General features: G+C 34.8%; 2 protein-coding genes across 3 annotated transcripts; one reads left to right on the top strand and one right to left on the bottom strand.

Moving 5' to 3' along the window:
- Positions 1 to 4,329: 4,329 nt before the first annotated feature.
- Positions 4,330 to 4,788, bottom strand: LOC115983334 (protein YLS3-like). The gene is made up of 2 exons (XM_031105980.1): positions 4,485 to 4,788; positions 4,330 to 4,382 (listed from the first exon to the last, which is right to left on the bottom strand). Exons 1-2 carry the CDS (start codon positions 4,786 to 4,788, stop codon positions 4,330 to 4,332), a joined length of 357 nt encoding a protein of 118 aa, XP_030961840.1.
- A 15,170-nt stretch (positions 4,789 to 19,958) lies between these two features.
- On the top strand, positions 19,959 to 22,984 carry LOC115983966 (disease resistance protein RGA2-like). 2 transcript variants are annotated; one of them, XM_031106838.1, is made up of 2 exons: positions 19,959 to 20,236; positions 22,466 to 22,984. In XM_031106838.1, the coding sequence occupies exons 1-2, from the start codon at positions 19,979 to 19,981 to the stop codon at positions 22,475 to 22,477; spliced, it is 270 nt and encodes an 89-aa protein (XP_030962698.1). In that variant the 5' UTR covers positions 19,959 to 19,978; the 3' UTR covers positions 22,478 to 22,984. The 2 variants fall into 2 exon arrangements, with proteins under 2 accessions (XP_030962698.1, XP_030962699.1); XM_031106839.1 differs by having other exon boundaries at positions 22,463 to 22,984.
- Positions 22,985 to 24,503: the final 1,519 nt, after the last annotated feature.

Here is a 24,503-nt window from a genome sequence, read left to right as displayed (position 1 = left end):
TTTGTATCATTGCATTTGCTCTCAGTAGTCACTACTTGTTGAAAACATTTCACATTGAACGATATACACTCTTAAGGATAGCTCAACAATTGCTATCTAACTAGTCGCCAACCCGTGCTATGCACGGGAACCTACCTATTTATGTGGTAAACTAAATTGATTTTATAAAATTTTAAATTGATTAAGAAACTACATTATTGCATGAATTGCTCTTGTATAACTTCAATTTGTGTTACAATTTGATAAAGAAGTCATTGTTTGAATGTGCAATGACTTACGAAAAATATTAAAGAATAGTTCATGACTATAAACTTATAACTATTGAAAAGAATCAAAAGATTAAGAGTTTAAAAATTATAAAAATATATATGTGTGTGTGATTACACAACAGAGAAATATAAGAGAAAAATTTGTTACACTCAAAATAATAATTCATGGTTATAATTATTGAAATTTTCCAGATAGTTTTGGATATTACAAAAATATAACTCAAAAAGTCAGATGTTAAAACTTCCAAAAGGCCAAAAAATATTAAGGAATCATAAGATTTACATCCTATAAATTATTGAAACAAAACTATATATATATATATATATATATGATTTTATAATAGAGAAATATAAAAGAAAAATTGATTACCTTCAAAAGAATAATACATGGTATAGTTGTTGAAATCTGCTAAACATGTTCAAATATTGCAAAAACTAACACAAAATATATGACTATTCAAAAGAGAAAAATAAGAAGAAGAAAAAAGTACATGAACCTATAAAGTAATAAGTTTTAAATTTTAATGGGTCTAAACTTTAAACAATGAAAAAAAATCACATGTTAGGTTGTGTTCCTAGCAACCTTGAAAGTAAAAGTAAAGGGAAAAAAAAAACCATGAAATACCATCAGCCAATAAGTTTTAATGGGTTTAAACTACAAACAATGAACAAAAATAATCATAAACAATCATAGGTGCAGGGTTTGGTTACCAAGATCAGATGGTTGTAAAACACAACATTTCAACATTGATTTAGGGTTATGCAGAAGGCAACATAAATGACAGAAAATTGTTTTTACGTTGTCTGCTATGCCAACCATCTAAATATATTAATTCCAAAAAAAATTAAATAAAATAATTCCTAGAATTATATGAGATAATTAAGAAGAACATCAAGCCCTTGCGTGGATGTTATTTGTGGACGGCTGTCCATCACTGCAATTCATAGACTTTGTTGTTAATAAGACAATCGAGTTCAAAACTAAAAGCAATTAGGTGGCCTTTGTACTACAGGATTTGTTCTCGTTGAAGAATCAACTTGCTTCCTACTATGGCTTCAATTTGATATGTGTGTTTTCTTTGTGAAAATTTGAGTGAGTATGAAGGGTTTCGACCTTGGCAGAAGTTTATATTTGTGAAAATTTTTGTTATAGAATTTTAGTTGAAATAGAATTTTCAAGCTTTTGAAACATATATCTAATAGAATTTTATTTAAACTAAACTATTGTAATACTTGATAAGATATAAAACCAAAAATAAAAAGAATCTAAAATAAAAAGAAAAAGAAAAAGAAAATAGTGATGACGTGGAAAATTGTGGGAGCTCCAAAGGCTATTTTCAAGCTTTTGAAACATATATCTAATAGAATTTTATTTAAACTAAACTATTGTAATACTTGATAAGATATAAAACCAAAAATAAAAAGAATCTAAAATAAAAAGGAAAAGAAAAAGAAAATAGTGATGACGTGAAAAATTGAACCAAAAATAAAAAAAATCTAAAATAAAAAGAAAAAGAAAATAGTGATGATGTGGAAAATTGTGAGAGCTCCAAAGGTTTCGGTTTTATATATATATATAGATTAGACATAAACCTGCGCGTTGCGCATGATAATTATTTTTATGGTAGTTTTATTAAATTATTTTTATACAATTTAAACTAATTTAATAAAGAGTAATGTATTTTGTAATTATATTTTTATTCATTATAAGAATAATCATAAATGTAATATAGAAACAATCATAAATCATAAATTTAATAATTTTTGTCGTACTAAAATGAAAAAAAATACAATTTTTCTCAAAAATTCAAAATGCAATTTAACGAAAATATTTATTTTTTAATAAAAGTTATTTATAACATTTTGTGAATCATTAAAAAGAAAATAAAATTTAGAAATTATTCTTTTAGTTTTAAACAAACTTTCTCAAACTTATTTTTTCTGCCTACAATCCAAAACACTGAAAAAAGTAACTAAAAAAATTAATAAAACTTAACTATGATTAATTGGACCAATTAGGAAAAAAAATTGTTATTTATAATCTACTAAGGTTATTTTCTTTGCGGAAATTGTAATTTCGTCCACCCAAAACATATTATCAAATAATCAATTATTAGCAAAATCTAAGAATTAAATTTCTATATATGCATTGTTATAAAATAATAATAATAATTATTAAAGTAAAATTGCGAAAGATAAAATTTGTCTCTCATCCAATAACTTTTGTTTAGCCAACCTTTGCTTTTCTCTAAATAAATTGCATTATAGAGTACTTTGTCTACCACAAAGGATAAAAAAATAAACAAAAATGATTAAAGTCTCATAGTTTAACATCTAAATTGAGCACTATAAAAATCATGCTATCAAATTACAGTAGCTACCAAATTAAATTATCCAAATCATGCTATGTATTAGAATAATATTATATTTTTATATTTAATCCTTTATAATGCAATAGGATAACATTTAACAATCAGAGAGAGAGAGAGAGAGAGAGAGAGAGAGAGAGAGAGAACTGAATCACATTAACCTAAAATAGATTAAAGAATATAAAAAATTATCAACCTAAAGCGAAGATGCAAGAAAAATAAAAAATAAAAATCCACTCAAAAATTGTGTGTGTGTGTGTGTGTGTGTGAGAGAGAGAGAGAGAGAGAGAGAGAGAGAACCTTTTTTTTGTAAGGGAAAGTTATGCATGGAATGAATAAGATAGTGACAAATTTATAGTAAGAAAGTGTGAATAAGAAGAGACAAAAATAGAGGAAGATAAAGGGAAAGATGAAGAATGATATTAATGTAGAGAGTAGTGGGGAGATGAGAAGGTGAGATAATGAGAGAAGGAGAAAGGTTAAAGAAGTAGTGGGGAGATGAAAAGGTAAGGGAAGAAGAAAGGTTGGAGAAGTGTAAATATGAAATAAAAAAAATTATAAATAATTATAAGAAAATGGAAAAAAAGAAAGAAAGAAAAAAAAGATGATGACGTGGACGTTGACGTGGCTCAACGTGAGCGCAGCAGCATTAAACGCTACGCTTCAGCTTTTAGTAATATATTGATTAGAAGTGGCATTCTATGATTGCGGCAGGTTGAAAGAAAAGTAACTAAAATTCCATTCCTCTAATAAACGCACAAGATGAAATCTACCAAACATCTTTTCTTTCTTTAGTCACAGTTGCTAGTAACACTGTTCGACTGGGGCATAGGTGATGCTATGTAAAGAAATAGAAGATCACAGAAGTTTCCCTGAGGTCATAGTCACCAACCCCACCGAGCGCAACAAGTCAGTACATGATGTGGTGAGCCAAGTTCCATAATTATTATATGTACTTCCAAATTATAGTATAATGTATAATTTATTCTCAAAATTTTATTGTAGATAATTTGTTTTCCCTAAAAATTAAACAATTTCTAAAAGTAATTTTTATCTTTCTATCTTTACAAATATATAAAATTATTATTTTTGGTGCTTTTCATTGATTTTATTATTTTTTGAATTAGTTCATATTCTTTTAATTATTTTTATAATGCATTTTATTTTCCTAATTTCTTTTGGCACTACTAAAAATTATAAATTTCAAATTTATCATTCTTCCAACTGGACACTGAAATGAATAGAAGTTGACAAAAATATATCAAATGAAATTAAAACGGACCAAAATGCTATACAAATGTGGCCACTCATGAGCGTAGTGACAATAAATATTACACTTTTAGATATTCATATTATATAGATTCAGATTGAAATTATGGTATTATGCACCATTTTTAGTGACATCAACATCACAATACAACCCCTTCCTGTCCTTCATTTTTGTTTTTCTTTTACACTTCTTGGGCCAGCATTCTCTCTGTTTGTTTGGGCCTCAATTCCTTTTAGACATGAGTTAAAATTTGGACCACGACATGACAAACTTATACCCAAGAGAGGGCAGAAACATAAAACAAGAGTAAAAACTTAGAACGATTCATAGACAAGTTACTTCCAATAGATAGGAATAGGTGTAAACTGAAGAAACACCATGTTAGGGCCCCACCAATGACAATTTCCATTGCAAACCATATCTAGTCCTGACCACTAGTCCCCTCACTTTTGGCACCCGTGGAACTCCCTCCACCTGTAGCCAAAGAAATTACCACAAATTTAAATAGTTTTCAACAATATCAAAAGAATAGTAATTAAATTGAAATGAAAAAGAAGACTCATGTATTTACATTACCACTAGGACTAGGGGCAGAAGCAGGACTACTATCACTTTGATTAGAAGGGGCATGGAAAACAGTAGACTGGCCGAAATTAAGTGTTATATTAATTTGTAGTCCTAATTCAGGTTCTTTTCGATCTCTGATGATGATGCACAAGCACTTCTTGTTGCCCTTAGACTTGTTTGAGACCAGTACCACAGTTTGGGTGTAGGTGCTTTTGCTTGACCACCAATGCAAGGCAGACATGTAGCCAGCCCAACCTGTTGCTTTGCACACAACTCTGTCTTCGGCTGCATCTGCCATTGCATAGCTAACCATAACTGACATTAGCACTAAGAGGAATGGAATTGTTTAATTGTTTAACTCAAAATATTATGAGAATATTATTTGCTCACAATATTCTCATTCTTTAATTTATATCTTTTCAATATGTGCATCTAAATTCATACAGTTTAATAAATTCCATCTTTGTATTTTTGAGTATATCTAATATACCAGTTTTGAGCTGTGAAAATACATACTAGCTACCACCAATTTCTAACGTTTGTTGAATACTTCGATCTTTTCGTAAGAATATAGTCCCTGGATATACAAAACATCCTTAAAAGAAATAAACTAATTACAAGAGATTTATGTTTCCAAAAAAAGAAATTATAAAGACGCAAGGAATGTAGACAAGTGCCTATATATACTTAAACTCGAAAGCAATACACTGGACATAATTTTCATCATGCTTGTGATATCCTATCCTACCTAACTTTATCATTCACTTTTTATTTTATTCAGATGAGAATAAAAACAGTACGTCTTGAGTGACCAAATGCTCAATAATAAATAGTGTTTCCTCTATCCAAGCACTAAAGTTTGAAAGACCTCTAGCACATTGAGCTAGTCCATGCACAGCCTTATTGCCATCCCGTGAAACGAAAGAGAGTTAGTCCTATCGAAATGCTAGAGTTGTGGTAAAGACCCTGTAAATGTAATGCTATTAGATATGCTTAGTGGAGGAGTGGTCATGTCTAGCAGAGAGAGTTTACCACGACCTGAGAGTCTCCCTCAAAAATTTCATCTATAATCCCCATCTCCCAAGCTTTCATGCACTAGTCAAGCCCTCATTGCTTCTTTCAACAGCACCAAAGGTAAAAAATATCCTTGATCTCAAATAGATAAATTTTCCTACCCAAAAAAAAAAAAAAAAATTATAATAAATAAACAAGCACACAAGGTAAATATTACAAAGGCATTGGAACTTAAGCATTGTGAAATGCTCTAAAGTGCATTAAACAATTGCTCTTAAAAAGCTAAAGTAAAGCCTCGAGACAATCAAAGGATTACAATTTCGTGCAATTATTTTAATGATGGAATAAAATAATTAAAATCCAATTATATTGATGGAGTGGATCCTTTTGCTAATATAGGTAAACTTCAGGTATAAAATTCTAGCAATGTCAAATTTTAGGGGTGTACTTTCTAATTTACTATTTTATTTTTAACCAAATCACCTCCACAGCTAGTACTATTCCATTATCAATTTTGGTTAAAATTGCATAAATATTTGCAACCATTGCTATTGAGTTCCCAATATGAAGCCTTCTTTCTTGTTTCACCATGCATAAATAAGTGCAATCATCTATTGTGCTTTTGGGCTAAGGCTTTCTATAGAGGGTAAGGGAGTTGGGCCTGGCTCTCTTTGCGAGATTCCTCTAGAACTAGTCTGTGTACAAGACAAAACACTCCAAACAAGACATGAATTCGTGGTAGTACAACAGTTTGTCCAAAACAGAGCTAGCAGTAGTAATGAATATTAATGATAGTAGAAAAAATGATAAAATGAAAATATCTTCTACAGGATATGAACTACAATTTATATATATATATATATATATATATATATATATACATGTATGGCAGAATTACTTAAAGCTAAACACACTAATACACGTGTTAGTAAACAATATATAAAGTTCATGCCAACATAATCATGAATCCAAAGAAAAGACATTCTCAGCAGGATATTGACTAAAATAGCTTAACTCCAACTCACACAACCTTGTTACCCAATTAGGCTACAAAGTTGAGTGGTTTGGAATGTGAGTAAAAATAGCCATCCATAAGAGATTGCAAAGATTATGGTTTTATGTTTGAGGGAGGGAAAGGAACCCTATTGATGCATGCTATACTCTCTTCCCGTGTATACTCTCTCTTTTTCTCTCAAGTGTTTCTTTCTCTTCTTTAACTATCTCCTTTTACTTTTCTAATTGCCCAACTTACTCTTATTGTTGTTCCAACTTTTCACCTTTCTCTCATTCTTCTTGTCGTTGTTCCCACATTCATGGGTACTGTTCCTTTTATACCTAAGATCAAACCTAGGTGATTTTCCTTCTTTACCCTTGTTTTCACCGACCATTTTGTCTGCCATGGGCATTTAGCCAATACGCACAACATAGCATTCTAGCCATGTGTAGGTGGGTTCGATTCCACTACCTTCTGGCTGCTAGTAGTGGGTTAAATTCTATAACCTTGGCTCTGCGACAAACTTCTTTGTCTTTTTGGGTAATGGCCAACTGGCCACAACAACCTTCTCTGTCTTTGTCTCTCTCATTAAGTCTCTTTGTCTTCATTCTCTAGCATGCATCGGATGGTTCTCACCTAGCTACCTTCTTCCATTTTTGGTAAAGATTCCTTCCGGGCAAGGCATATCTTCAAAAGTGGTCTCGGCAGGATACCAAATCTAGATCATTTCCCCTCTCCTGCATTGGTTGGGTTGCAAGACGATAGAGCTCCTATCCTTGCTACGTTTGCCTTTTTTTTTTTTTTTTTTTTTTTTTTTTTTTTTTTTTTTCACGCGTTTCTTGTCGCTAGCTATGGTTTTTGTTTTATTTTTTCATACATTTCCTGCCGCCATGACTTTGTTTTATTTCTTCTTCATGTGTTTCTTGCCACTGTGGCTTTGTCTTATTTCTTTGTGTGTTTCTTGTTGCTGTGGCTTTGTCTTATTTCTGCCGCTATGGCTTGGCATTATTTCACCATGTTAGCCTTGTAGAATTTGGAGTTTATCCTTATCCCCTTGTACAAGGGCATTGTGGGCTTTGTGAGTTTGTTCTATTTTGTTGCATTGAGCACCTACTGACCTTTTTAATTTATTCATTCTTCGGGCCTTCAGAATATGACCCAATTGCTATTTCTTTACTCATGCCTTGACCCATCTCTTGGGGTTTTCTTGGGCTTTTCTCTTCATGAACTTTTGGGTATGAATTTACAAAAATGGGTATCAACACCAATCAGGACTTAGGGTCCATCTTATTAATGAGTAAATGTTAAGGAGCATCCTTTTATATAAAACTTTCCTGGACATAAACCAAACAATGGAAACAAAGTCTTTTATTCATTTTTCTTTTCTTTTTTATACCCTTCCCTTCAAGGGCAGAGCCATATAGTGGCTTGGAGGGGCCCTAGCCCCTGCCAAAAAAAAAAAAAATCCATTAGAGTAGGTAGAGAAAAAAAATTGGGCCCCCCCATGCCCAATTCTCAACTATTCTCCCAAGCCCATCTTTAGTTTTAGGCCTTATCACCTTATGTACTCCAAATAAAAAAAGCTGGCCCGCTCAAGTCTAAACACTAAAAACAAAACTTCACTTTCTCTTCATCTAAAAAAATCTACCCACTGACCCACGGAATCCCTTTCTTTACTTCTTATTCTTTTGTTTTGTCTTCTTTGATACACTTTCATTTGCACCAGTACTGTTGCCCACCTACCAGCCCCCAAAACTCCAGTCCTTTGTACTCACAGTCCGAAAAAAAAAAATAAATAAATAAATAAAAAATCTTGACCAATTTTTTCTTTCTTCATCAGCTTTAGTTTTGGAACTTGGTGGCTGGTGAGTTTTTCTTTTCTTTCTTAAGCATTAGACATTCATCTCTTTTTAGTGTCTTTTTTTTATTTTCTCAACTATCTACACCTAAATATTCACATGCTCTTTATATTTTCATAGATTTTTAGAGAAATACATGATTGAAGGCATGGGGAGATTGTTTGTGATTGGTTTGAAAGGGAAGATCTAAAGTTGGAGGCAGTCAGGCAGAGGCAGTAGGCATTGCCACACGGGTGACCTATCTTTGCACTTTGTGAAGACAAAGTTTCTAAACTTCCAGAAGAAGCAGAGGTGAAGCGACATGACATGGATGAAAAATTGGTTGGCCTAATCTCCACACAGGACACCTCATCCTGGAAAGTATATATGGTCGGAGCAGCAAACTAACAGGGAGCAGGAGTGGGGCTAGTTCTGGTATCCCCTAAAAAGATCATCATTGAAAAGTCCTTGAGGCTAGGATTCTCGACTACAAACAATGAAGCGGAATATGAAGCTTTGCTGATGGGAATGACTATGGTCCAGAAAATGGGTGGAAAGACAGTGGAAATGTCCTCAAATTCAAGATGATCGTGGGTCAGGTAAAAAGGGAACTGGAAGCCCAAGATACAAGAATGCAGGAATATCTGGGTCAGGTTAAGAGTGTACAAACGAAATTTGAATCCTTCGATTTGTCACATATCCCCAGAGGTGAAAATACCCATGCAGATTCCTTGCCTACCCTTGCCACCTCCTTGGCACAGAATTTGCCCCGAGTGATAGTCGTCAAGGATTTATGCATTCCCACCCCAACAAGGAAAGATTTACTCCAAGTTCATCAAGATAATTTGGGGCTGAGCTGGATGGACCCTATACTATTATTCCTTGAAAGGGATATATTGCCTGAGGAGAAACCAGAAGTTGAGAAAATACGAAGGAAAACTCCTTGGTTTCGGTTGTCTGAGGATAGAAAGTTGTATAAATGTTCTTTTTCTAGGTCATATCTGCTTTGTGTACATCCCGAGACATCAGAGTCACTCCTTGAGGAACTACATGAAGGAATTTGCTGAAGTCACACGGGGGGAAGATCCATATCTCACCGGGCTATTACTCAAGGATACTGGTGGCCGAATATGCAGAAAGAAGCGCAAGAGTGTGTCATAAAATGTGACCAATGTCAGAGATTCGCTCCAAACATCCTCCAGCCTGGAGGAGTTCTTATTCCTCTTTCCAGGCCTTGGCCTTTTGCTCAGTGAGGTTTAGATATCGTAGGTTTTCCTAAAGCACTAGGGAACAAAAAGTATCTGCTGGTCGGCACGGATTATTTCACTAAGTGGGTCGAAGCTGAACCTCTGGCTAATATCAGGGACGTAGATGTTAAAGGTTTATCTGGAAGAATATCGTTATGCGATTCGGGGTTCCCCATACCCTTATCTCGGATAATGGCCTTCAGTTCGATAGCAAAGTCTTTAGGCAATACTATTCTGACCTGGGGATAAAGAATAGGTATTCCACTCCGACTTATCCTCAAAGGAATGGGCAAGTTGAAGCTGTCAACAAGGTTATAGTGAGTGGACTTAAAAAGAGGTTGGATGACTCAAAGGGAAAATGGGTGGAGGAATTACCATATGTCCTTTAGACGTATTGAACAGCGTCTCGACAATCAACAGGAGAGACCACTTTTTCAATGACATATGGAGCCGAGGCCATGATCCCTCTGGAAACTGGTTTCCCAACGTTGAGAACTAGCACATTTATCCCGGGTGGCAATGATAGGTTGTTGGAAAGGAGTCTGGATTTGGTCGAAGAGAGAAAGGAGAATGCGATGGTCCAACTAGCTTACTACCAGTATAAGCTCAAGTAAGGTTATGACACCAATGTAAAGTTGAGGCCTTTGGCTGTAGGAGATCTGGTACTGAGGAAAGTTCTGGGAACCACCAAGAATCCAACCTGGAAAAAATTGGGGCCTAATTGGGAAGGACCATATCGGATCACTTTAGTGGCAGGAATAGGTGTCTATTATTTGGAAGATCTAGATGAAAAAATTGTACTCCACCCTTGGAATGTAAACAATCTAAAAAGGTATTATTATTAATAAAGATAGTCCTTTTTAGTTTCCTTTTAATTTTCTCCACTCATACGTCATGTGTTTCCTCATCTATTGAAGTATTAAACAGAAAATAAGTTATGTCAGGTTCCTCGGACCACAAACTTAGTGGAAATTAATACCCTATGACATCTATTGAAGTATTAAACAAAAACTAAGTTTTGTCAAGTTCCTCAGACCACAAAGTTAGTGGAAATTAATACCCTATGACATCTATTGAAGTATTAAACAGAAACTAAGTTATGTCAGGCTCCTCAGACCACAAAGTTAGTAGAAATTAATACCCTATGACATCTATTGAAGTATTAAACAGAAACTAAGTTATGTCAGGTACCTCGAACCACAAACTTAATAGAAATTAATACCCTATGACATCTATTAAAGTATTAATCAGAAACTAAGTTATGTCAGGTTCTTTGCACCACAAACTTAGTGGAAATTAATACCCTATGACATCTATTGGAGTATTAAATAGAAACTAAGTTATGTCAGGTTCCTCGAACCACAAACTTAGTGGAAATTAATATCCTATGACGTCTATTGAAGTATTAAATAGAAACTAAATTATGTCAGGTTCCTCGGATCACAAACTTAGTGGAAATTAATGCCCTATGACATCTATTGAAGTATTCCTCGAACCACAAATTTAGTGGAAATTAATGTCCTATGACATTTATTGAAGTATTAAACAGAAACTAAATTATGTCAGGTTCCTCGGATCATAAACTTAGTGGAAATTAATGCCCTATGACATCTATTAAAGTATTAAACAGAAACTAAGTTATGTTAGGTTCCTTGGACCACAAACTTAGTAGAAATTAATACCCTATGACATCCATTAAAGTATTAAACAGAAACTAAGTTATGTCAGGTTCCTCAGACCACAAACTTAGTGGAAATTAATACCCTATGACATCTATTGAAGTATTAAATAGAAACTAAGTTATATCAGGTTCCTCGAACCACAAATTTAGTGGAAATTAATACCCTATGACATCCATTGAAGCCCTAAATAGGTTCAATAGAAATTAATACACCCTTGTACTATTAAAATGCTAGTTCAACACGAATTTGAGCACTTAAAAGGAGAAAACCCTTAATTTCCATTCTTGGATCTTAGGGTTTGTGATCACCTAGTAAAGATATAAACCTTAATAAACCTATGAGCATCATTTAGAGCATACTGAGGCACTTCAGATTTAACTTTATTTAATCAAACACTTGGATGTTTACTTGGGGTTAAACTTGTTAGAACAGATATATATGTATTCAAAATGTCTATGTAATGTTACAGATTCAATGGTTATCATCCATTTTAACTGCCAATTAAAAGCATGTGTAAACTATGTTTTTTCTTTTGTACAAACAAGGGGCAGTCAAGATGAAAACTGCTCAAAACCAAAGTAACAAAATAGATAAGATAAAAATGAAATGAATAATAACTCAAACGAATTCAAGATGTTAAAAATACGTACTTCATTAAAATATGTCTAAAAAAGGGGGGGGGGGGAGGGACAAAATCCCTTACAAAAGTCATAATTACATTACAACAGATGGCTTATTTTTTTAACTTAATATGAAGCTTGGAGGTTTTGTTGGCTGGGTTATCTACCTCTGAGGTAGTTGTCCCCTCTTTATCTTTGAAGGCTCCCTTAACAGGCAGGATAGTGGAAGCCAAGTCTTTCTAGAAGCCCTGGGAAGCTACTCCTACCTCTGGGACAATTGCAGCCTTGTCCGAAGGTACTTCTTAGGAAGCACCAGGTTCTTTTGCTAGCCCTTGCTAGCTGGGAAAAGGAGGGTCCTAAGGCTGTGCTTCTTTACTTGGATTAGCAACTGTAGAAGCCCCTTCATCTTGAGCAGAAGGAAAGTCCGAGGCTCGTATGGCAGAAAGGTAGAATACGTTTTCAGGTTTCCTCAACTCAGAAGAAGCCTCAACCCCAACTCGGTTAAGGGCTTCATCCCAAGTTTGGGCGCAGTAAATGCGACATATAGCTGGAACCTCTCCCCTAAGGGCTTCTTCGGTCTCAGCTACTCTAAGATCGTAACTCTTCTGTTCAGCCTCATCCCTAGCCTTCTTGGCTTCAGCCCTTGCCTTCTCAACTTCAGCCTTGGACTTTTCAGCCTAATCTTTCAGCCTTTGGGCTTCCTCAAGTTGCTTCTTGAGCGCTGCCATTTGTTCCCTGGCAGCAGTTAATTGGTCAGTTGTCTCGCGTAGGTGCTTCCTCTGGTCCTCGACTTGCCTCTGTGCGCCTTCCAAGGCCGAGTCAGCTCTACGGAGAGCATGCTCCTCCTCGGTCAGCTTTTTCTTTAGTTCAGCATTGTTATTTTCAGTGATTTTAAGCATTTGTACGGCTGATGTTCGCCTTTTCCTTTCATCTTCTAACTGCTGGTAGTAGTTGTTGGTAATTTCCTCCAGCCTGAAAGTGGCTTGGATAGCGTAAAAGAAAAGCATTAATACCATAGCCAATAAAAAGTATATGTCTACAAATAATGATTAAAAAAAAAAAGAAAAAAAATGGGTTAGCATTTTACCATGCCTATATATCTTTTACAGTTGAGGAAGACCTCATTCTTCCTCATGCTTCGCAGGTCAGACATATCTTTTTGGAGCAGTAAGGCCTCCTCCACGGCCGAGGCAACGTGGCACCCAATGCCCCCGTTGAAGTCCTTGAGTGATGCATCATCCCTCAAGGGCTCCTCGTCGTGCATGGGTGCTGGGAGCTAGGCTCTTGGCTCAGGAGACTGAGTGTCTGACCTCTCTAGGCCCCGTTGTGATGTGTGGCTAACCTTTTGCTACTTCGCAGCTCGTTGGGCCTCGTCTTCCCGAGTCGGACAGGCTCTTCCAGCCTCAACCACATATTTCCCTCTCTGCTCCCTTTTCCTTTTTGGATCATCATGTTCGGGTCTGATTGGTTGAGGTTGGTAAGGAGCAGGAGGAAGAGATTTGGAAAAAGGAGAGGGAATCTGAGACTGTGTAGATTTCCCCGGTGCACCTTTTCCAGGCTGATTTTCTATCAGCTCCATTAAACTCCTCTAGGGTTTCCCCTGGACACCCATTTCGTCAAATACGTCCTCGGGAGATAGAGTCTAGTTGAAAACCTCAAATTCATCTAAGGAGTCTGACAAGTCCATAACCTCTTCTGGGCTTCTTTCTTCCTCTTCTTTTCTTTCTTCCTCTTCCTCGAGAACCGGCTGGGATAAGGATGCTCCGATTGAAGGAGTGGCCACAAAAAGTGGTTGGGTGCGGGGAGTATCTTCGGGGAATGGAACACCCTCCGGAACGATGAACCCTTGATAGGCAACACTGATACGGTGGAGCCGAGGGTCGTGAGCTTTCATTACGTACTTAGGGGCTTGGAAGGTGAACGAGAGGGGTGTGTATCTAAGGATTAAATGGGCTGCTCGGAGTTGACTGTCAGCTTCATTCACATACACCTCGGCTTGCAATATCCTATCCAAGCTCGCTTTGTTGACTAAGCTGAGCTTGGGTTTGGTAGCACGCTTGTCTGCAAATTCATTGAATTAGAATGGGTTTTCATTAGAAACAAGAATATTGAAACACGAAAAAGAAATGTAAACCTAAAATTCATGAATCTATGACTATACCCCCACCTGGTTCTCCCTCCTCCATTGGACAGGGTAAGCCGTTGTGCCATTCCCTAGAAAAGATAAGGAAATCCTCTTTTAAATTTTTGTTTGAAGTGGGGAGGCACTGGATTAGCCTTACTTCGGGATACCTTGACTTGAGGTAATATCCCTGCCCCTTCAAATTGTGCAGATTGTATACCCAATTCACATCGTGGTAGGTCAAATTTAGGTTCATTCTCTCGTTTAAGACTTTTATACTCCCCAAGACCCTGAACATATTTGGGGCACACTGTGTGGGAGATAACCTAAAAAACCTAAGATAATTCCTAGTGATGGTACCCATGGGGATGGTTATCCCTCCCTCTATGAAGGCAATCATGGGAATGACCATCTCTCCATTTTTCTTATCACCAACCCACTCTCCCTGGACAGCATACCTCATGCCTACTGTTGGTGGGATCCTATACTTAGCCCTGAAACTTCTCATACCCTCCTCGGACTCAACCAAACTTTTGAACTTACACATTTTTATAAGAGGTTTCAAAGAAAAATTAACAAGTTTACAATGAAAGCTAAAAGGGTTTAAAAAGACTTACAGGTTTGGAAAAGGGTCCTTGGACAAATTTCTAATATTAGTAGACACACAAGGAGATGAAAGAGAGAGACAGGTTCAATGTATAAGCTCTAGAACTGTGTGATTGCAGAAAGTAAGAAAAAGAATTGATTCGGAAAGCTATTTATAGTGGCACAGAAGTTACAAGCGGCAAAGTTCCTACTCGTAAAACGAGACAAATCTCCCACTGTACGATTCATATCCTACCGTTAAACGTGGGGGACAAGGACGCCGCCGAAGTGTCAAGAGCGTGCCGTGAACAGGTAAAAAGATATATAGGAGGTCAGGAATACAAAATAGGACCTTAAACAAGAAGGGCTAAGGACATCAAAATCATCCTTTTCTCCTGAGGAGTCGAAAAGCAAGATTTTGAGGGGCTATTGTGGGAGTCATTTAATTAGGAGGTACTGTTAAGGTTGTACTAATTGGGCCCATGGCCCAATCCGAGGACATTGGACCATCCAAGGATGTTCAGATGAAATTATAAGGGGAACGGAATAAAGAGAAGAGTAGAGATAATAAGAGATAAGTCCAACGAGTGTTCGAGGAGAAAAGCCATCTCGGTATTTAGTGTCCGAGGTCAGTAAGAGTGTCATATCACCATGGACCTTCTTCAAAGTTACATCACAAGTAGGGGTTGGACATTGGACAAGGGGTAGAAAAAGGAAAAGGGCAGCCTTACAGCTACTAGTTGATGGTTCTGGGAGGTGGTGGATGGGATAGAAAGGAGTTCCCTGAATCTAACCTACACGTGTGTGGTAGGGATGATACTAAGATTGTAGTATATAACATAGGAAGATGTACCAAAATAGAGAGGGAAAAAAATCAAGTAACTTGGGAAGAAGACTTCGAACTCTTGTATGATCTTATTTGTTTAACAAGTTCAATATAATATAAACCCATCGAGTTACTCCAAGGACAGATTTTCTCATCTTACGTGTGTCTTACAATCTTAAATTACCAAATTTAATTGTTGTTCTTCTGAAATAGATCTAGTTCTTTCATCCACGCTCTACAAATTTATTGTTTGGGCCGCTTGGGTTAGAATCCAATCCTATTTTGGGCCTAATCCCATTTCAGTCCCTACATTAATGATTTGTATTTTTTATCATGTTAAGAGGGAAAAATGTTTCACTGTTCACCAAACTCTCCATCCTTAATATTTGATTGCAGATTTTTTTTTTTTTTTTTTTTTTTTTGAGAAAATTTTGAGAAGAATTCGAATGCTTGGAAATGGGGAAAAAAAAGTAAGAAGAATTAGTGAACATTTTATTGATGTTCAAACTTTATATATATATATATATATATATAAGATAGAATTTCTACTCTAGCCTAATCTAAATGTATATGTGTATGAAGCTCCCTCTTGAAGACTTGAACCCTGATCCTTGCCCCTTACACCCCACAAGCACTTAAAGTAACAATGGTTTTTTTTTTTTTTTACCAAGAAGATATAAGTATCGTCACCCCCACAATATCATGATATCAATAGTACTATATCAAAAGCAAGTACACATTATTTATTCATAAAGGTTATATATTTCAAAAGGAATTTGGACCATTATTATTAAACTATATATATTATAATATACACATAGAAATGTATATATAGGAAATATTGTTAGACAAATAGTATGATAAAATCCAGGATATATATGGCCTGTTTGGTATAGTACCCTTACGTATTAATTGTCAAAAAAAATGATAATGTGAGGATCATCTATTTGGAGTCTGGACTATTAAGATTCATAGGCTGATATTCAATTTTTTCACACAATAATATAAATATTCAATGGATTTAAAAACCTATCATATGAGAGAAAACAAAGTGAAAGTTATATCATAATTTTTTCATAGTAAGAGTGTGACTTTTTCTGGTTTTTATATAATATTTATTTTCCTTCAATGTAACTTAATAATAAGCATTTTAATATACTAATTAGCAAATTGGAAGATGTCTACTAGAAAAGAGTGGTGAGATTAAAAAAGGAGGTTTTTGGTAATGTTCATGGAACTCACCTCACGTGACCCAACACGTTATTAACATTGTGTATGTTCCTCCAATATAAAGTCACAAGTTGTAGAAAAATCAAGTTCTAAAAGGTCATGTCATTTAGTAATGAGAGATTTTCCTTTAGACTAGGACGACATGTTGTTGAGAGAGCCTTAATTTTTGTGGAAAAAACAACACGCTGTTTGTCTACATCTGTCTTTAATCTTCGTTTCTTGTACTGCTTTAACAAATTTCCAAAAAGGTTTACTAGTGAGTAATGCATTTGAAAGTGAGACTTGCAAATATGCAAGTGTGGGTTTTGGTTGAACCCAGGAATACTTTAAAAGTTTCTAATGGATATGGAAAATATTGGTAAGGTCCTACTGTAAAATTAAAGGCATGATAATAGAACACAAATAATCAATAAATATATAAGGTTTAGGGTCATACCTCAAAAAATTATGAGTAAACCCAAATAGATTACCTATAGCAACAAACATAGATCTCTAGAAGAATGAGATCTATGGTTTTACTTTCATTTAACGTTAAGAGCGGAGAAAGGGCCTAGCCTTATGTACACTAAATATCCACCCATTATTTTTGATGTTTTTGATTGATATTAATATTTTTGAAGTGGTCCATTTTCTTTTAACTATTATTATTATGCTTTATATTTTCCTTTTTTTCCGTACAACTAAATATTTTTTTCAAATTTCTCATTCTTCGAATTAGACCAAAGTTGATTGAATTAGACCAAAGTGGATGGAAATGGACCAAAGTGCTAATGTTGCTCAACATGCGTGTAGCAAAAAAAAAAAAATAGTATTCAAATTTTAGATATTATATTCTTCAAAAAAAAAAAACTTTAAAATATTTTATATAGATATAATCATCACAATACAATCCCTGTTTGTCCTTCATTTTTGTTTTCCTTTCTACACTTCTTGGGCCGGCATTCTCTCTATTCTAGTCGGGCCTCAATTCCTTTTATGAATGAGTTAGGGGATTTGGACCACAACATTCTCTAGTTGGACAAACTTATACCAAAGTGGTGAATTCAAGTTAATTCAACTTGTAAAATTTTTTGATGGTTGAATAAGAGATTTAAAGTTCAATTTCCACCTATACCAAAAACTGATTGGTGTCTTAGTCTGATAATAAAGAGTTATTATCGTGAGTGAACGTCATAGATTGAAACTCTCTCTCTCTCTCAAAAAAAAAAAAAAAAAAAAACTTGTACCCAAGAGAGGGTAGAAATATAAAACAAGAGTTAGAACGATTCATGGACCAGGTTTGCGGTACCATTAATCCACCTCAATTTATCATGACATATGAAGGTACAAGGGGCCACTAGTTTTTAGCTTCTCTTCTTAAAAATGTATGACTTTGTACCTACACGTAGTAGTAAAAAAATAGAAGCAGCAAGAGCATTGATTTCCCCAACCAATTTGCTATATCTTTTACACAAATACTGCACTTCAAGTCTTCACTCTTCAACAGCCCCCCAGTGAAATTAATTTTCGCACGATATCTAATATACCAGTTTTTAGCTGTGAAAAAACATATTAGCTACCACAAATATATCTAACATTTTGTTGAATATTTCGATTGCATTGGAGAAGCTTGCTTGTGACATCCAATCCTACCTAATTTTATCATGCACTAGTCATGCTTTTATTGCTTCTTCCAACACCGCCATAGCTCAAAAATATCCTTGATCTCCAATAGATAAATTCCACCCCCCCCCCCCCAAAAAAAAAACCAACAAGGTAACTATTACAAAGGCATTGAAATGTAAGCATTGTGACATGCTCGGAAATGCACTAAACAATTGGTCTTAAAAAGGCAAAGTAAACCCTTGAGCCAACCGAAGGATTGCAATTTTGTGCAATTATTTTTATTATGGAATGAATCAATCATTTACTACTTTGATATCATATTAAACAAAATGGCAACATCATCTAATCTAGAATTTTGTGCAATTATTTTTATTATGGAATAATCAATCTTATTAAATAAATGGCAGCATCATCTAATCTAGAATTTTCTTTTCAAAAAATCTATTCTAGAATTTCAAGATCCAAATAAATAATTCTTGTACTATGAAATTAAAAAAAAAATTAAGTGTTTGATTTTTTTTTTTAAAGTATTTGAAAGAATTTTTTTATTATTAAGAAGAGCTAGTTTCTAAAACCTAAACCCTAAACCCCCTCAAAAAAGAAAAGAAAAGAAAAAAAGAAGAGCTAGTATTAAGAAATTATAATAACTTATTCATTTCTACAGTCAAATTTATCAGGACACCTATGGTTTAAAACCGAAATAACCAATGGTTTTATACTATTACACCTTGCATCTTGAAAAATGAGTCCATTATAGGGATTCTTACGATAAGATACTTAAGAGATGGATGAGATAGATTCAAGCAAGAAAGACCTTAGAAAAACGCCAACATACTAGGTAGTCATACATCCAAAAATGTTAATGATAAATTCTCACATAAAACGCTAAGAATTCTATAAATTCAACTTTTAATTCTTGTGGATCGGGTTAATTGCTTCCCCAGATAAAACATAGAGCCAAAAGAAACCAAGGACTAGCATTGAAGAGCTTTAGCAATCAAATGTACTAAATAAACAAATACAACATTGCATTGTACATATTCATAATAGACCAAAAAAGACACGATGGATATATAAATTGTCGTAAGATTTTTGTCTTCCTAAATCCTATCACTATCCTTTTGAAATTATATTTTTGTCCTCAAAGACAAGTGAGGGTGAATAATGCCAGCCATTTTAAGTTCACATATGAAAAAAAAAAAAAAAAAAAAAAAAAAAAAAAAAAAAAAAAAAAAATCTAATAAGTGGGGAAAACTCAGGTGTAAACTTTTTCACCAAAGAAGGAAGCTACATGATGTGAAAAAGGCTATTATTTATAATCCCATCAGCAATTTTTTTTTTTTTTTAAGTCATGGGCCGCACTCAAAGCCCATCAACAGAAGTTCTTGAACTAGGCTTTTGCAAGCCCTTCCTGTATCAACTCTAATAAGTGGGCCCATCAACAGAATTTCCACCTAGTATGAACGCGGTTTGCTTTCGGTGCAGTGGGGGCCATTGCCATTGCCATTGGTGTTTTGTCTGATTTTGATTATTGATGCAAGTTGGAAAAATATGTATATTTTTTTTTGGTTCGCATCGTTGTATTCCACTACTACGTGTTATTATACTAACTAAGAGCTCACTGTCATCGAAGCACACAAAGAGTCAAACAGCATATTCCCATCCCTTATCACAGGTCACAGATCCTTCTGCTCTCAGTTCTCTGTTCTCACAAAGACAGCTTTAGCATTCATTCAAGAAATGGCGGGCAAGCTAGCACTACAAGAGGTTGCGCTCATCTGGGGTGTCAAAGACGAGATCAACAAACTCAAGGAGACAGTTTCCACAATCAGTGCTGTGATTTTGGATGCAGAGGCGAAGCAACGCGACAGTGAAGAGATCAAACTGTGGCTGAAAAGGCCTAAGGATGCCATGTGTGATGCAGATGACTTGCTGGATGAAATCTCCACTGAGGCCTTGCGACGGGAAGTGATGGCCCGTGACAAGAAGGCCAAAGAGGTACGCATCTTCTTTTCCAAGTCTAACCAGCTTGTATATGGTGTTAGAATGGGTCATAAGGTTAAGGAGATGAGGGAGTGGCTAGTTGCTATAGCTGCGGACAGGCAGTTTCACTTGGATGAGATATATGGTGTCTACAAAAATTTGAGAAATTTCTCTTGTAGACAATTGAGAAAGTTACATTTTGTTTTTGCAACATCCTTGGAGCTTCACTTCCAGAATAGTGATTAGAGTTCAATTTTATCTGTTCCTTTCTAATTCTCATACTAGATTCATATACTTTATCCTTTTACTCTTTCTTTTGAGAAGATATATAAGAAAAACATATTTCAAATGACACCCCAAGTGGAAAAGCTGAGACAAAGGGAGAGTTGGAAGGTGTTTTTTTTGGGGGGGATAAAAATAGGCATGGAGTATTAAAAAATGAAATGAACATAACATGAGGATAACAATTACAAAACAGCAGTCAAGGCCGAAGTTACTGAAGAGTGACAGTCCAAGTGCCTATATGAACAAGTGTGAACTGATGAAATACCATTTTAAGGCCCTGCCTATAACAAACTCCATTTCAAACTATCTCTTTGGATCATAACAACCTTCATTCTTATCCAGACCACTAGTCCCCTCACTTTTGGCATTCGTGGAACTCCCTCCACCTGAAGCCAGAGAAATTGCCCACAAATTTAATTAGTTTTCTACCATATCAAGAGAACAGTAATTAAATTTAAATGAGAAAGAAGACTCGTGTATGTATGTTACATTACCACTAGGAGTGGGAATAGGACTACCATCACTTTGATTAGAACTCCATCCCAATTGGTAGAAAACTTGAGCTTCTAGTGAAGTAGGATCCAAGTGTAGAAGAGCTACATTCATGACCATGCAAACAAATCAAATCAGTGTCAAATATTAGCCACTTTTAGTAACATTCATCATTCTTTAAAACCAAAACAACTATATAGCACTCACCATTCACTTCTTATATTGAATTTCATAAAAAGCTATTAGCTAGAACAAAACAACTTTTATAGCTGAATGCATAACGGGACACTAGGAGACATTAGCAGGGGCATGGCGAACAGAATGCAGGCCCAAAGCAAGTGTTACATTAATTTGTAGTCCTAATTCAGGATCATTACGTTCTCTAATGTTGACACACAAGCACTTCTTATTGTCCTTTAGGACTTGCTTGAGACCACTGCAACAATCTGGTGTAGGTACATTAACAAGGTGAAAATGACCTATCAAGTAATACCAGCCTTCTACTAATATGTTCATGAGAGTAAGCTATATACACATTTGTTCTAACTTTGTATTTAGCTTGAATAACATAATATGTCTTAAGTGTTTCAGTTATGTAATGTCTATTAGTAGCAACTTTTTAAATTTGTATTTACATTAGTTAGATTATATTTCATTATGCTGCCTTATGCTTTTTTCTTTTAATTGTAAATATGTGAGGGTATACCATTGTGGCTCTGTGAATTTCAAAGCAGAAAGGTTGTGTATAATTGCTTGGCTGAACTTGGAACTTGATGCTTAAGATAGGCATATATGAGTAACTCCATCTTTGAGACTTCATTAAGTTTTATGTCTCCCCTATTTTGGATAAAAACAATGCTACGTCCACAACATTTTCACAACAAATCATAAATGGTAAGTTGTTATTGGTTTTAATTTGAACATACAACTTATAAAATTATTTTTTTGCTCACCCGTAACAACCGATAACAATCTTAAATTTAGAATTTGTTGTGAAAATTTTGTGGACATAGCATTTCTCATAACATTTCACTTTGGATAATGAATCAAAGGAACATATTGGACCCATATCTTTCCACTTAATCCTTTTTATATATATTTATTCTAGAGTTAATTTAAAATTATTTATTTTTATGATGGATAGATTTACAATAACAGCCAAGTCACATATATTTATATGAAATTTTCTTGTGTACTACTCGGGTTAGAAGCTAGTATATTATCAATCCTTTGGACTATCTTTTCGGGTCCAAATTTCAATTTTTCTCTTTTTGGTTTTTTAGAAGTAAATTAAATTCTGACCCAAATTTTATTTAGTTTTCTTCTCCCGTTTTCTTGGCTAATTTGTTAAAATTTAAAATTTGCATTCGGCTTACGTGTCCAATGCAAGCAAGGCCCAATTCTCTTTGGGCTTGTCACACATATATTAATTGTAACATTAATTTTTTTTTAAAAAAAATTCAGTAGGGATGGTGCTGAAGCGATATGTCGAATTCCATTAAGCCACAGACATGTTAGGAGTGGAATGTATACACGGTAAAGTCAGGATATCATGTTGCAAGACAAATTCTTAGAACAGAGAATTGGTCCGAGTGCTCCACGGGCTCCAGTGGCAATGAAGTGTGGACTAAGCTATGGGGTTTAAAGGTTCCAAATAAGATCAAAGTCTTTGGATGGAGGAGGGCATGTCAAAATATTCTGCCAACACGGGTGAACCTGGCTCGTCTGAGAATTATTGTTGATGACAATTGTGAGTTATGCAAGATGGCTCTGGAAACAGGACTTCGTGTTCTGTGGGAATGTAAATGTCTTCTTCATGGTCTTAGGTGGGGATCCATTAGCTGTGTTAAGTGGGGAGGCAATGCTTTAGCCCACTCTAGCTCGTTTTGCTAGTAATGTGTCTGAGAATATTGTTTGGATGGAGGTTTCTCCTCCACCAGCTATGGATGCTTAGTATCATGATTCCTTATTATCCTATTGAACGAAGCTTTTTCCTTATTAAAAAAAAAAAAAAGTTGTCGGAGCAATTTTCTTTTCACATGCTTAAGAACACCTGTGTAAATTACCATTTTAATTACAAAGGTTAATTACCAAAGTAAATTCTTGATTGACATTTTATGTCATTGTACAATACCCAATTTTGTTTCTTCTTATTCAAGCATGCACGTGTTACAGTCTAGCATGCTATCATTATTCTTTCCAAAGCACACATGCGTAACAATATAATAATCACACAACATGTGATAAAGTGCATAATTATAGATTACATAAGGGATTAATTCCAAAAAATTTGAACTAATCTCAAACATCAATGCACCATGAATTATTTCACTCTTGTCATTGCATGTGATAATAGATTCCCAAAAGCATAAAATTTATATTTTAAACTTGGCATGCTTCCACAACTTAAACACACATGGGAACAATTCACTAGGCATGTTATTATTTCACAAAATTGTTTTGTTGTGACTTGTGATATTTAACGCTGTGTATATACAATATTTCACTAAGAAATAATCATGGAAATAAATAATTTTAAAAACTAAAATTAATTCCATAGGATTGGAAAATGCCACAACATCTCATGATATTCATAAAACACCAAGCAATTTCCTTGTATTTCAATCATACAAATATTTGCAAACACCAAACATATTATGTTTTAAAGATCAAAACATATGCCACTTGGACATTTCAAACATAAACTGGTTATATATTGGTGCGTATATGTATTTATTACTATTATTTTGGTCTCAAATCAGTAGGTAACGTTTCTAAATGAACTACAATATTTACTATTTACTCTGTTTCCGTTGCACGTGGTACTAAAGCCAACTTTTGGCCTGAGAGTTAAAAAAGAAAAAGAAGAGTACCCTTTACCTATCATGTTAAAACAACGAAGTTATGAAATTTTAAATGGCTGCCAATGTTTCAGTCCGTCTGAATATTTTTGCTTATATCTCATGGCACACTAAGAGGTTTACTACACAACATATAATAATTTGGGGGTTCGAATCACTTAGAATCAAAATCTAACATTTTATAGTCGTCATTATAGAGACAGAGAGACACATAACAGTTGTTGTTGCGATGTTTGTGCACTTAGGATTTTGTACCAAGCTACTTCTGGTTTATCTAAGCATGGATTGAAGAACTCTACAAAGCTACACAATCAAAATGGTTGTTGCGGAGTTAGTCACATATAAGAGATTCGTGCAAAGAAGAAGTTTTCTACAAGATCAAGTGTAATTAGAGGATTGGAACTAAACTTCCTGTATAGATCAATAGATTATTCACTTGGTGAGGTTTTTATTGCGAGGGTTTTTCCTATCGTGATCAAATCATCATGTCAAACTTATTTTTCGCTATACTCTATTTAGTTTGGTGATTTGATTGTGTCATAACTGAATTTGTAATTCAAACTAATTAATCAAGGATAATAGGATAATTAACTTGGTCAATCTATAACCCAACAAAAACCAAAGCTTTTGATAAGCCATTTTGG

The sequence above is a fragment of the Quercus lobata genome, chromosome 4 (assembly GCF_001633185.2).
Source record: "Quercus lobata isolate SW786 chromosome 4, ValleyOak3.0 Primary Assembly, whole genome shotgun sequence".
NCBI lineage: Eukaryota > Viridiplantae > Streptophyta > Magnoliopsida > Fagales > Fagaceae > Quercus > Quercus lobata.
The sequence above is the reverse complement of the archived record's forward strand: the minus strand, read 5'-3'. Positions and strand labels throughout refer to the sequence as shown.